The following is a 14566-nucleotide window of genomic DNA, read 5'->3' as shown; positions in this document are numbered from 1 at the left end:
TTTTACCTATGGAATAAATCATCTTTGACTTTGACTTTGACTTTGAAGGACTTTCCTTGCTCCGACAGATTTAATGTCCTCTGGTTATGGCAAGTGCCTTGCCAGTATGGAGCTTCGTACGCCCATCAAGGGGTAAAATTGGGTGAGAAGATGAGCAGGAGTTTCATCCGCCTCGTGGCAAAATCTACACTCTCTATTCTCTCTCTGCCCAATGTTTGACATGCTTGTTCAGGCCACAAAGTCCTGTTAAGACTCTTGTGAGCATTCTGAAGCCATTCCTGTCCAATGACAGAGCTTCTCTAGTGATAGGCACTGCAGGCAGCTATCAGGGCTTTTGAATGCTCAAGACCCTTTACTCTGTAGCCACACTTCTCGGGAGACGTGTGTGCTCTCGTCCAGCAGAGTGAGCTTTGCGAGGCTGTATGCTATCGCTGTAAAGGGTTCGGGTCCAATAAAGGATTCCCTAGCACCAACCTTTGCCAGTTCGTCTTCTGCCTCATTTCCCTCAATGTCAGAGTGACCTGGAACTCAGCGAAGGACCAGTTTATTCCTTTCCTCGAGAGCATTCAGTATAGTCCCACAGTTCTCTACAATCCTCGATGTTTGGGTGACAGAGGTAAGTGCATGAAGAGCGGATTGACTATCTGAGTTTATGTAAATATACTTGTTAACATAGCCTCTCTTTAGGTTCAAGTCCGTACAAGCAATTATGACGTACATTTCTGCCTGAAAGATAGAGGAGTGTCATCCCAATTTCAGCTTATAGCTGAGCCTGGGTCTCACGCCGTGTATACCACAGCCTACTTTGGGTTCCATCTTAGACCCATCAGTACACCAAAGAAGGCTACCATCCTTCCAGGTAAGACTGTTGGTTTTCCAGTCTTCCCTGGTTGGAAATTCTACCTGGTAGAGATTTTTACAGTTTAGTTTGGGAAGTATGACACCAGAAGTCTTTCCCAAAACAGGATATTCCTGAATTGAGTCTAAGTGTACGAATGTGAAGGAATTTAAACTTAAGATTTCAATAAGACATTTAAAATTAAGATTTAGGAAAACTTAAATATGCTTTCATAGGTTATGTAAGGAAAACCACTAGTATGACTCAATTAAACAAATCAATTCATTCAATTAATTAACCGATTTGTAGTTGGCTTTACAATTGGCCATCACTAAACAGTCTATGGTCAATTCAGCGACTTGCTTATTTACTTTTTATTCAAAGTGGATTGAAACAAAGTATAGTTATATTATTGTGTAACAGAAATAATTTTATACAAATGCATGAATTGCTAATGTTGACATTTTAATATAATTGCATTTTCAAATTTTTATCAACTTTGACAGTTGCCTCCTTGGTATGGAAATAAATTCAAGAATGACCGAGGCATGATTTTGTACTTCAAGTCAACATCTATTATTACTATACAGTATTTACATTTTGTTAATATCAATAATATTGAAGAGACAAATTTGGCTTTATTGCGTAAACATAACCAATATTCAGTCGAGCCCATATAATATTTATCAACTGCAATGACTAAGTGCTGTGTGTAAAAAGTGTAAACTGGTAATCCTTTTTATGCATTGAACTCTAATTTTATTGTGCTTTGGAGAAAACTATAGTATAATTTTGCAGGTGAACGTATATATTTGTTCAATTCATTTATTTTGTTCAATATTTCAATATCAGACATTACAAACGCAAGAACCCTGATCGATGTTTATAGGGATTCTAGACATGTTTTAGTAGTTACCGTGACAGGTGAGTCAACTCGTTGGACGTTACTCTCCTCTACAAGGATCTCTCGTGCTTTCGCGCATAGAGCCTTAACCTCCGCCTCCTGTATTATCTCGCATCTCTTCAATTGTTCAATCTGTCTGTCCAAATCACTAGTGTCCGACATCGTCACTTTTAAATAACCACGCTTCTGTAACAAAAAATTGGGGGTAACAACTATCATTGTGTAAATGACCCATCAAAAAAAAAACCTTTCTTTATCAATGGCATCGCTAACCCGGAGCCGTTTTACAAAACCCTATGTTTTAAAATGATCTAGAGTAAATACTTACAAATAACTATTAGCCCTAAGCTTGATTTTGGCTTAAAAACAGTCGTTTTTCTTATTTTTACAAACAATCACAGTCCACCATTACAACGTTCATGTCATAGACAAACTTTTTTTACTCTTCAAACATGGCACAGATAAAAAAGTTATCCAAAATCCAAATTACATTGAATTCAATAAATACATATTTTGCAGAACGCGTGCTGAAGAGTACCACAAGCTCAAAACATACAAATTCTCCTCATATCTCTTTCCGTATAGTATTAGCTGAAAGAGAAGAAAGATAAAAATTATATTCAATGCAGTGAATGAAATGCAATCTTTTTCATGGATTTATTTTCTCTATGGTCTTTGAGATTAATTTTGACATTAAATTCATGTTTTCGTGCGCTTTTCCCGCACAAAATTATTTTGGTATATAGTTGATGGTAGTTCCATAATTAAATAGCTACGAATTATTGTTCTGCGGAGTGTGTTACCGCCGCGCTGCTACAATTCTTATACGTTTATCTATTACTCATTGGCCGGTCGCGACGTTTGTGTTATTGATTTATCGATAGTTTTAGTGAAGTTAATGTTATTGTGAAAAAGTAACTCTACTTTGTTACGAAAAACATGGGAAACATTCACACCGTTGGACCCAACGAGGCTCTCGTCGTATCAGGTGAGTTTGGGGAAAATGTAACAGGAAAACGATTACAAATATTTGGTATACATAACCTCAAGGCGTTCAAATTTTTATATTTTTTCTAATTAGGCCAGAAATAAAATTGATCTTGTACGTTGTATCGAGACTGGTTTTAGTTTCGATTAGGAGCAGTCACGCTTAGTTATTATGATCTATCACAAACATGGGCTGAGATAATGTTATTTACTCTGTTTGTTTACATATCCTTCTACCTGTTTAATTGCTTGAAAGTTCTTTTATCTATGGGATCTCATGTGTGGCCGACGCCCAGTTTAATAGTTAAAATTCAAGGTTATTTAACTATGAAATGCATGTCTAGTAAATACTCCATGTGAATGAATGAATTCAAGGTCAATAGGAGCTCAAGAAGTGATTAGTTCCAGCGTAGTTATGTCATTAGACACAGAGAGAATACTCATCTGTATATGTCTACACATATCTACACAGTATAATATTTGAAGTACAGAAATATTGTATTATTTTTGTTAGTTCAATGTATCTTTAATCAGTGCATATTCTTTGTGTCAAGAATCTTGACTCAAGATGTCTTTTTTAGAAAGTCTAAGAAACATGATAGTGATCCACCTTAATCTTAATAAATTTTAACAACATCATATTGTTTTAAAATCAAACCACTAAACTTTTAGACACAATATTTTTGTTTTATACATTGCTGGAATTAATTTTGTATAACCACAAAACGCACACAAAATCAATAAAAATAATATTTTTAATTTTAGAATTAAAATAGTAAAAGACAACTTTTAATTTTAATTGATTCTATAACTATTCAGTTCATCAATATTGATATGCATTAAATACATTAATAAAATTATTTCATATACGCATATATGAAATTTTGTAATCATAATATGGATGGATGTCATTTTTGAAATAAAATTCCCTTATTTTATGTTATTTTATTGCACAATAATTTATTAGCTGATAGTGAGTAATCCACATAAAATTCCTACGATATGTATGTATATGTAAAAATCTTATCAGTACACATGTTTTCAGCAGTACAGGTATAGTTTGTTATGCTGACAAGTATTTTAGTCATACAGATATCCATTGAGAAGATAACATGCTAAGTAAATCCCTGTTATCTTGTTCAGTTAGTTCAATACTGCCCTCAGAACAAAAAAGGCACAACTGCAATATAAATTACGCATAGTTGTGCCTTTTTTCATTATGAGGGCAGAATACAATATTGTATAGGTTCTCCATAAGAAATAACTTTCAATTTCTGTGTGAGTCACTGCATTATAAGATTGATAAATTGTAAGTTTCTTTGTCATTATTATTTTGATGAATTGAAATAATAAACTAACATTTAAATCTCATTAAAATCATTCATCCTCTTGTTATGTATATTTTAGTAATGCTCTAATTTTGTTTCTCTTTCACTCACTGTACTTAATAAAAGATGTAACAATGACTGACTGAGGGTCGTATTCTAGAACTCTACTCAATGCTCAAGTCAGGATTTGAGTATGGTTTAAAGCACTCGAAATCATACTTAAGTCCCTGCCATTAGAGTCGTATTTCCAGTGCTTGTGTTTCCAGTGCAATCCTGACTTGAGCATTGAGTAGAGTTCTAGAATACGACCCTTAGTGATTCTCAAAGGACAGTAATATAATATCAGGGTTCAAAGTGTTAAGTTATTGTTGATAATTGATAATTATCTTTGTTATAGTTATACCTTGATATTTATAAAATTGATGAGATAAGCAAAATGCTATTGCTAGCAATCAATGTCTGTGCCATGTGTTTGTATCAGAGATGTATCAAAATGTGTCAAATGTCAATCTCAAAAAGTCAGAAACCAACTTGTTTTCCCCGCAGATTTTTATTCATGTTTATTTAATTTTCTCTCTGTTTGTTAAAAATTAAAGAGACATGACGATTAATCGGCATGGATAATTACTGGATATATTATCAGATAATTATCAAGGAAAATAAATATGTTCATAATTTCGAACCCTAATTAATATAAATATTACGAAACCATTCCCCAACTTCGTTTAATCATATCTGCAGCTTTTTCCCCAATCATAATCGCGGGTGCGTTTGTATGTGCCACTATGGTCCTTGGGATCACACTGCTGTCTACGACACGTAAGTTATTCACGCCATACACTCGAAGTTCAGGATCCACTACTGCATCAGGATCCCATGCTGGTCCCATTTTACAAGTTGCAATTTGATGATGCAGTGTCGAAGTAACTGTCCTTATAGCACACTCCCAGTAATTATCACTACCGAATTCGTATTGAACACAATTAGGAAACTTCTTAGTATGTAACTTTGCTCCATATTTTTGGAATGGAGGAGTATCGACTAGCTTTATTATATACCGTATTGCTGCTATTACAGTAGCTACGTCCTTCGGATGCGTCAAGTAGTTGCCGTAAAGTTTGGGATAATCAAATGGGTTTCTCGATCTCAATTTCAAATGTCCTTTAGATTTAGGATGTAGTAACATGAATAGAATTGAAAAGCTCTCAAGGTTTTCAAGTGGTTTGAAAGTGTCTCTATACAGCCAATCAGCTAAATGTATTCCCTTAGCAACAATATTTCCTTCATCTGAAGCTAAAGATGCACATCCTCCTAGTAACTCTACATCAGGTAAATCACCCAATTCATCAGATTCATTAGTTTTGATGTAACCGATTGTTTCCACACCAGCTAAGGATGACATAGGACCGTCTCCATATTGAGAGAACTTTACAAAATTCTCAATCGTCGATTCTCTTCTTTCAATAATAGTCAATCGAGTAGTGTTTAAAATGAAGGGTAATGCCGGAAATGTTATGTGGTCATACAATGTTTCTCCTACTCTCAAGTCTTGCACAACTGGTATGTCGAAAGATTCTAAGTGTTCTTTTGGACCGATGCCAGAAAGCATCAATAAATGTGGAGATTCAATTGGTCCAGCAGACAGAATGACTTCTTTCTTTGCTTTTATTTGGTATACACGCCCGTTTCTCTGAAATTCTACTCCATATGCTGTTTTTGTTGCTGGGTCGATCAAGACTTTAGTAGCTCTAGTGCTGTGAAGAATATGTAAGTTTTTCCGTTTCTTTTTGCTGTGAAGGAATGCTTTTGCGCTACTCCAACGGTGACCTTTGGACATGGTTGCTTGTATATAGCTGAAGCCGAAATAATCCGGACTGTTATAGTCTACTCTGCGATGACCTAGATATTTTCCTGCATCTAGGAAAGCTTTGGATAACTTGGACCTGAAAAGTTTTGAAAAATTCGTAATTGTAGTGTACATTTTATGATAAATAACTGAGGCTGCCAATTCGGAACGGAGGTGCGTTCAGCGGGGCGTTCAACGCTTGCGCGTACACTGTATCTTGTGTTGGATGTGTCTTGTACACACGATTGCGCGGAAAGAACGCACAAACCTTCATCGCCCCGCTGAACGCACCACTGTTGCGAATTTGTGACCTAAAACAACTGTTTTACCTAAATGGCACGTATTCTACAGCTAGCTCTCCGTCTCGACCGTGCCAGGGTGAATTTTGTAATCTTTTGAGATTTGCGCGCTCTGACTTCAGGTAGTACGGCAATATTTCTTGATAAGACCTGTATAATGTACAAACATTACGTACACAATTATTTTCTACTTTTAATAAATACTCTTATGATGATTTTCGTTTCAGGTAACTTTTTATTTTTACTTTTAACTGACAGGTTGTTAGATTCGACAATATTATAAAATATTATCTTAAAATATGATCTTATCATTTTAAATTTTTATTGCATTGATGTTCAATTATTTTTTGAGGAATTATTCCACTAGTTTGTTAATAATTATAATCTTATCGTGTAATCTACAGATCGGAGATCGCCTTATAAATAGCGATAGTGTTATTTATCATTACACTTGCCGACAAATAGTCTTATGCCGCGAGTTGTCAGATATAAACCCTTGTTTCTGACAATTGAATCAAATTGTATATGTAAACACCATACCCGCTCATCACTCTAAGAGCGCCCACCCAGTGGGCCACTAAACGCTACCACAAGTTAAGGATACCATTTTTTTATACATTTTATTTGGCATCGGCGCAAACTAAGCATATGAGTGGCCGCGTCCGAGGCACGAGCTGCGGGAGTGGCCCGCGCTGGCTACTTGCATCATCCCTCGTCACTCGCGCACCCTCTCGGCCATAGTCCCCGCCCTGCACTGGTGCCGTTTTAACGACTCGTTCGCTAGATCTAGGAAAATGTATAAATGTTTACTGGGCAAAAATTCAGTTTTAGCGAGAAATAAATATTTAGCGACTTGTAGCGTCTTTTTGACCCGTATTATTTAAAAAAATATAAAAATCGCGACCTGTCAATCAAAGTAAATCTAAGGATAAAAATAAATTCTTATGTGCTATTTCATGTCTAATGCTGTTAACGTTAATGGCGAATCCGGCAAAATGGACGATTTCTAGCCGCACTAATGGCCGCGACTGGTGGCCGCAGTCAGCCACTAGTGCTTGCGACTTGTGACCGCGTTTAGTGGCATCACTCAACCACTACTGGTCGCCTTTAGTGGCTGTGTCTAGTGGCCGAGTGGGCGGCGGCGCTAACTGTTACTAACACCCTCATATCAGACTAACATATAAGGATTCACCCACCAGCCATAATTTCCTTCAGCCGCAATCCTGTCCCAGTCCGTTGGAATACCGCGAGTATATATCATGTAGTTTATTACACTGCTGCCGCCTACTGCTTTCCCTCGTGGCCAGAAGCACCTTCCGCCTTCCATTCCTGAAATCATTACAATCGTAGTTCAGTGATAATATAATTTTTATCAATAATAAAAACTTTGTTACTTGATATTTACGTGCTATATACTCGACACCAGAAGTATCAATTAAAGTAAGGGACATTTTGTCGAAAATGAGTTACATATACTCGTATCATTGGATTCGGAGGTTACCGCTCTATCAATTGGTATTATTAAAATTGAGGAATGCTCAGTGGTTTAAAATATAGCATGTCCCTTACATTAAAAAAAACATTAAAAAAAGATGTTTAGTTGTGCCTTACGTCACTAATATTTTATGTGTAAACCGTCGAGCACAGTGTAAGCAGGAAGAGAAATAGAAAATTATATGTTACCCTAGTGTAAAGACTCCTTTACATCAAATATTAGTAACGTAGGCACAACTAAACATCTTTTTTTAATGTTTTTTTTAATGTAAGGGACATGCTATATTTTAAACCACTGAGCATTCCTCAATTTTAATAATACCAATTGATAGAGCGGTAACCTCCGAATCCAATGATACGAGTATATGTAACTCATTTTCGACAAAATGTCCCTTACTTTAATTGATACTTCTGGTGTCGAGTATATAGCACGTAAATATCAAGTAACAAAGTTTTTATTATTGATAAAAATTATATTATCACTGAACTACGATTGTAATGATTTCAGGAATGGAAGGCGGAAGGTGCTTCTGGCCACGAGGGAAAGCAGTAGGCGGCAGCAGTGTAATAAACTACATGATATATACTCGCGGTATTCCAACGGACTGGGACAGGATTGCGGCTGAAGGAAATTATGGCTGGTGGGTGAATCCTTATATGTTAGTCTGATATGAGGGTGTTAGTAACAGTTAGCGCCGCCGCCCACTCGGCCACTAGACACAGCCACTAAAGGCGACCAGTAGTGGTTGAGTGATGCCACTAAACGCGGTCACAAGTCGCAAGCACTAGTGGCTGACTGCGGCCACCAGTCGCGGCCATTAGTGCGGCTAGAAATCGTCCATTTTGCCGGATTCGCCATTAACGTTAACAGCATTAGACATGAAATAGCACATAAGAATTTATTTTTATCCTTAGATTTACTTTGATTGACAGGTCGCGATTTTTATATTTTTTTAAATAATACGGGTCAAAAAGACGCTACAAGTCGCTAAATATTTATTTCTCGCTAAAACTGAATTTTTGCCCAGTAAACATTTATACATTTTCCTAGATCTAGCGAACGAGTCGTTAAAACGGCACCAGTGCAGGGCGGGGACTATGGCCGAGAGGGTGCGCGAGTGACGAGGGATGATGCAAGTAGCCAGCGCGGGCCACTCCCGCAGCTCGTGCCTCGGACGCGGCCACTCATATGCTTAGTTTGCGCCGATGCCAAATAAAATGTATAAAAAAATGGTATCCTTAACTTGTGGTAGCGTTTAGTGGCCCACTGGGTGGGCGCTCTTAGAGTGATGAGCGGGTATGGTGTTTACATATACAATTTGATTCAATTGTCAGAAACAAGGGTTTATATCTGACAACTCGCGGCATAAGACTATTTGTCGGCAAGTGTAATGATAAATAACACTATCGCTATTTATAAGGCGATCTCCGATCTGTAGATTACACGATAAGATTATAATTATTAACAAACTAGTGGAATAATTCCTCAAAAAATAATTGAACATCAATGCAATAAAAATTTAAAATGATAAGATCATATTTTAAGATAATATTTTATAATATTGTCGAATCTAACAACCTGTCAGTTAAAAGTAAAAATAAAAAGTTACCTGAAACGAAAATCATCATAAGAGTATTTATTAAAAGTAGAAAATAATTGTGTACGTAATGTTTGTACATTATACAGGTCTTATCAAGAAATATTGCCGTACTACCTGAAGTCAGAGCGCGCAAATCTCAAAAGATTACAAAATTCACCCTGGCACGGTCGAGACGGAGAGCTAGCTGTAGAATACGTGCCATTTAGGTAAAACAGTTGTTTTAGGTCACAAATTCGCAACAGTGGTGCGTTCAGCGGGGCGATGAAGGTTTGTGCGTTCTTTCCGCGCAATCGTGTGTACAAGACACATCCAACACAAGATACAGTGTACGCGCAAGCGTTGAACGCCCCGCTGAACGCACCTCCGTTCCGAATTGGCAGCCTCAGTTATTTATCATAAAATGTACACTACAATTACGAATTTTTCAAAACTTTTCAGGTCCAAGTTATCCAAAGCTTTCCTAGATGCAGGAAAATATCTAGGTCATCGCAGAGTAGACTATAACAGTCCGGATTATTTCGGCTTCAGCTATATACAAGCAACCATGTCCAAAGGTCACCGTTGGAGTAGCGCAAAAGCATTCCTTCACAGCAAAAAGAAACGGAAAAACTTACATATTCTTCACAGCACTAGAGCTACTAAAGTCTTGATCGACCCAGCAACAAAAACAGCATATGGAGTAGAATTTCAGAGAAACGGGCGTGTATACCAAATAAAAGCAAAGAAAGAAGTCATTCTGTCTGCTGGACCAATTGAATCTCCACATTTATTGATGCTTTCTGGCATCGGTCCAAAAGAACACTTAGAATCTTTCGACATACCAGTTGTGCAAGACTTGAGAGTAGGAGAAACATTGTATGACCACATAACATTTCCGGCATTACCCTTCATTTTAAACACTACTCGATTGACTATTATTGAAAGAAGAGAATCGACGATTGAGAATTTTGTAAAGTTCTCTCAATATGGAGACGGTCCTATGTCATCCTTAGCTGGTGTGGAAACAATCGGTTACATCAAAACTAATGAATCTGATGAATTGGGTGATTTACCTGATGTAGAGTTACTAGGAGGATGTGCATCTTTAGCTTCAGATGAAGGAAATATTGTTGCTAAGGGAATACATTTAGCTGATTGGCTGTATAGAGACACTTTCAAACCACTTGAAAACCTTGAGAGCTTTTCAATTCTATTCATGTTACTACATCCTAAATCTAAAGGACATTTGAAATTGAGATCGAGAAACCCATTTGATTATCCCAAACTTTACGGCAACTACTTGACGCATCCGAAGGACGTAGCTACTGTAATAGCAGCAATACGGTATATAATAAAGCTAGTCGATACTCCTCCATTCCAAAAATATGGAGCAAAGTTACATACTAAGAAGTTTCCTAATTGTGTTCAATACGAATTCGGTAGTGATAATTACTGGGAGTGTGCTATAAGGACAGTTACTTCGACACTGCATCATCAAATTGCAACTTGTAAAATGGGACCAGCATGGGATCCTGATGCAGTAGTGGATCCTGAACTTCGAGTGTATGGCGTGAATAACTTACGTGTCGTAGACAGCAGTGTGATCCCAAGGACCATAGTGGCACATACAAACGCACCCGCGATTATGATTGGGGAAAAAGCTGCAGATATGATTAAACGAAGTTGGGGAATGGTTTCGTAATATTTATATTAATTAGGGTTCGAAATTATGAACATATTTATTTTCCTTGATAATTATCTGATAATATATCCAGTAATTATCCATGCCGATTAATCGTCATGTCTCTTTAATTTTTAACAAACAGAGAGAAAATTAAATAAACATGAATAAAAATCTGCGGGGAAAACAAGTTGGTTTCTGACTTTTTGAGATTGACATTTGACACATTTTGATACATCTCTGATACAAACACATGGCACAGACATTGATTGCTAGCAATAGCATTTTGCTTATCTCATCAATTTTATAAATATCAAGGTATAACTATAACAAAGATAATTATCAATTATCAACAATAACTTAACACTTTGAACCCTGATATTATATTACTGTCCTTTGAGAATCACTAAGGGTCGTATTCTAGAACTCTACTCAATGCTCAAGTCAGGATTGCACTGGAAACACAAGCACTGGAAATACGACTCTAATGGCAGGGACTTAAGTATGATTTCGAGTGCTTTAAACCATACTCAAATCCTGACTTGAGCATTGAGTAGAGTTCTAGAATACGACCCTCAGTCAGTCATTGTTACATCTTTTATTAAGTACAGTGAGTGAAAGAGAAACAAAATTAGAGCATTACTAAAATATACATAACAAGAGGATGAATGATTTTAATGAGATTTAAATGTTAGTTTATTATTTCAATTCATCAAAATAATAATGACAAAGAAACTTACAATTTATCAATCTTATAATGCAGTGACTCACACAGAAATTGAAAGTTATTTCTTATGGAGAACCTATACAATATTGTATTCTGCCCTCATAATGAAAAAAGGCACAACTATGCGTAATTTATATTGCAGTTGTGCCTTTTTTGTTCTGAGGGCAGTATTGAACTAACTGAACAAGATAACAGGGATTTACTTAGCATGTTATCTTCTCAATGGATATCTGTATGACTAAAATACTTGTCAGCATAACAAACTATACCTGTACTGCTGAAAACATGTGTACTGATAAGATTTTTACATATACATACATATCGTAGGAATTTTATGTGGATTACTCACTATCAGCTAATAAATTATTGTGCAATAAAATAACATAAAATAAGGGAATTTTATTTCAAAAATGACATCCATCCATATTATGATTACAAAATTTCATATATGCGTATATGAAATAATTTTATTAATGTATTTAATGCATATCAATATTGATGAACTGAATAGTTATAGAATCAATTAAAATTAAAAGTTGTCTTTTACTATTTTAATTCTAAAATTAAAAATATTATTTTTATTGATTTTGTGTGCGTTTTGTGGTTATACAAAATTAATTCCAGCAATGTATAAAACAAAAATATTGTGTCTAAAAGTTTAGTGGTTTGATTTTAAAACAATATGATGTTGTTAAAATTTATTAAGATTAAGGTGGATCACTATCATGTTTCTTAGACTTTCTAAAAAAGACATCTTGAGTCAAGATTCTTGACACAAAGAATATGCACTGATTAAAGATACATTGAACTAACAAAAATAATACAATATTTCTGTACTTCAAATATTATACTGTGTAGATATGTGTAGACATATACAGATGAGTATTCTCTCTGTGTCTAATGACATAACTACGCTGGAACTAATCACTTCTTGAGCTCCTATTGACCTTGAATTCATTCATTCACATGGAGTATTTACTAGACATGCATTTCATAGTTAAATAACCTTGAATTTTAACTATTAAACTGGGCGTCGGCCACACATGAGATCCCATAGATAAAAGAACTTTCAAGCAATTAAACAGGTAGAAGGATATGTAAACAAACAGAGTAAATAACATTATCTCAGCCCATGTTTGTGATAGATCATAATAACTAAGCGTGACTGCTCCTAATCGAAACTAAAACCAGTCTCGATACAACGTACAAGATCAATTTTATTTCTGGCCTAATTAGAAAAAATATAAAAATTTGAACGCCTTGAGGTTATGTATACCAAATATTTGTAATCGTTTTCCTGTTACATTTTCCCCAAACTCACCTGATACGACGAGAGCCTCGTTGGGTCCAACGGTGTGAATGTTTCCCATGTTTTTCGTAACAAAGTAGAGTTACTTTTTCACAATAACATTAACTTCACTAAAACTATCGATAAATCAATAACACAAACGTCGCGACCGGCCAATGAGTAATAGATAAACGTATAAGAATTGTAGCAGCGCGGCGGTAACACACTCCGCAGAACAATAATTCGTAGCTATTTAATTATGGAACTACCATCAACTATATACCAAAATAATTTTGTGCGGGAAAAGCGCACGAAAACATGAATTTAATGTCAAAATTAATCTCAAAGACCATAGAGAAAATAAATCCATGAAAAAGATTGCATTTCATTCACTGCATTGAATATAATTTTTATCTTTCTTCTCTTTCAGCTAATACTATACGGAAAGAGATATGAGGAGAATTTGTATGTTTTGAGCTTGTGGTACTCTTCAGCACGCGTTCTGCAAAATATGTATTTATTGAATTCAATGTAATTTGGATTTTGGATAACTTTTTTATCTGTGCCATGTTTGAAGAGTAAAAAAAGTTTGTCTATGACATGAACGTTGTAATGGTGGACTGTGATTGTTTGTAAAAATAAGAAAAACGACTGTTTTTAAGCCAAAATCAAGCTTAGGGCTAATAGTTATTTGTAAGTATTTACTCTAGATCATTTTAAAACATAGGGTTTTGTAAAACGGCTCCGGGTTAGCGATGCCATTGATAAAGAAAGGTTTTTTTTTTGATGGGTCATTTACACAATGATAGTTGTTACCCCCAATTTTTTGTTACAGAAGCGTGGTTATTTAAAAGTGACGATGTCGGACACTAGTGATTTGGACAGACAGATTGAACAATTGAAGAGATGCGAGATAATACAGGAGGCGGAGGTTAAGGCTCTATGCGCGAAAGCACGAGAGATCCTTGTAGAGGAGAGTAACGTCCAACGAGTTGACTCACCTGTCACGGTAACTACTAAAACATGTCTAGAATCCCTATAAACATCGATCAGGGTTCTTGCGTTTGTAATGTCTGATATTGAAATATTGAACAAAATAAATGAATTGAACAAATATATACGTTCACCTGCAAAATTATACTATAGTTTTCTCCAAAGCACAATAAAATTAGAGTTCAATGCATAAAAAGGATTACCAGTTTACACTTTTTACACACAGCACTTAGTCATTGCAGTTGATAAATATTATATGGGCTCGACTGAATATTGGTTATGTTTACGCAATAAAGCCAAATTTGTCTCTTCAATATTATTGATATTAACAAAATGTAAATACTGTATAGTAATAATAGATGTTGACTTGAAGTACAAAATCATGCCTCGGTCATTCTTGAATTTATTTCCATACCAAGGAGGCAACTGTCAAAGTTGATAAAAATTTGAAAATGCAATTATATTAAAATGTCAACATTAGCAATTCATGCATTTGTATAAAATTATTTCTGTTACACAATAATATAACTATACTTTGTTTCAATCCACTTTGAATAAAAAGTAAATAAGCAAGTCGCTGAATTGACCATAGACTGTTTAG

The 14566-nt window shown here is 35.6% G+C and overlaps 2 protein-coding genes across 2 annotated transcripts; one reads left to right on the top strand and one right to left on the bottom strand.

Moving 5' to 3' along the window:
• Positions 1–4389: 4389 nt before the first annotated feature.
• LOC113238698 (glucose dehydrogenase [FAD, quinone]-like) lies at positions 4390–7529 on the bottom strand. The gene is made up of 3 exons (XM_026475534.1): positions 7399–7529; positions 6233–6352; positions 4390–6000 (listed from the first exon to the last, which is right to left on the bottom strand). Exons 1-3 carry the CDS (start codon positions 7527–7529, stop codon positions 4758–4760), a joined length of 1494 nt encoding a protein of 497 aa, XP_026331319.1. The 3' UTR covers positions 4390–4757.
• Positions 7530–8216: 687 nt separating this feature from the next.
• Positions 8217–11346, top strand: LOC113238699 (glucose dehydrogenase [FAD, quinone]-like). Its single transcript, XM_026475535.1, has 3 exons — positions 8217–8337; positions 9384–9503; positions 9736–11346. The coding sequence occupies exons 1-3, from the start codon at positions 8273–8275 to the stop codon at positions 10976–10978; spliced, it is 1428 nt and encodes a 475-aa protein (XP_026331320.1). The 5' UTR covers positions 8217–8272; the 3' UTR covers positions 10979–11346.
• Positions 11347–14566: the final 3220 nt, after the last annotated feature.

The sequence above is a fragment of the Hyposmocoma kahamanoa genome, unplaced genomic scaffold, assembly GCF_003589595.1.
Source record: "Hyposmocoma kahamanoa isolate Upper Pololo Valley unplaced genomic scaffold, ASM358959v1 97597, whole genome shotgun sequence".
Classification (NCBI taxonomy): domain Eukaryota; kingdom Metazoa; phylum Arthropoda; class Insecta; order Lepidoptera; family Cosmopterigidae; genus Hyposmocoma; species Hyposmocoma kahamanoa.
The sequence above is the reverse complement of the archived record's forward strand: the minus strand, read 5'-3'. Positions and strand labels throughout refer to the sequence as shown.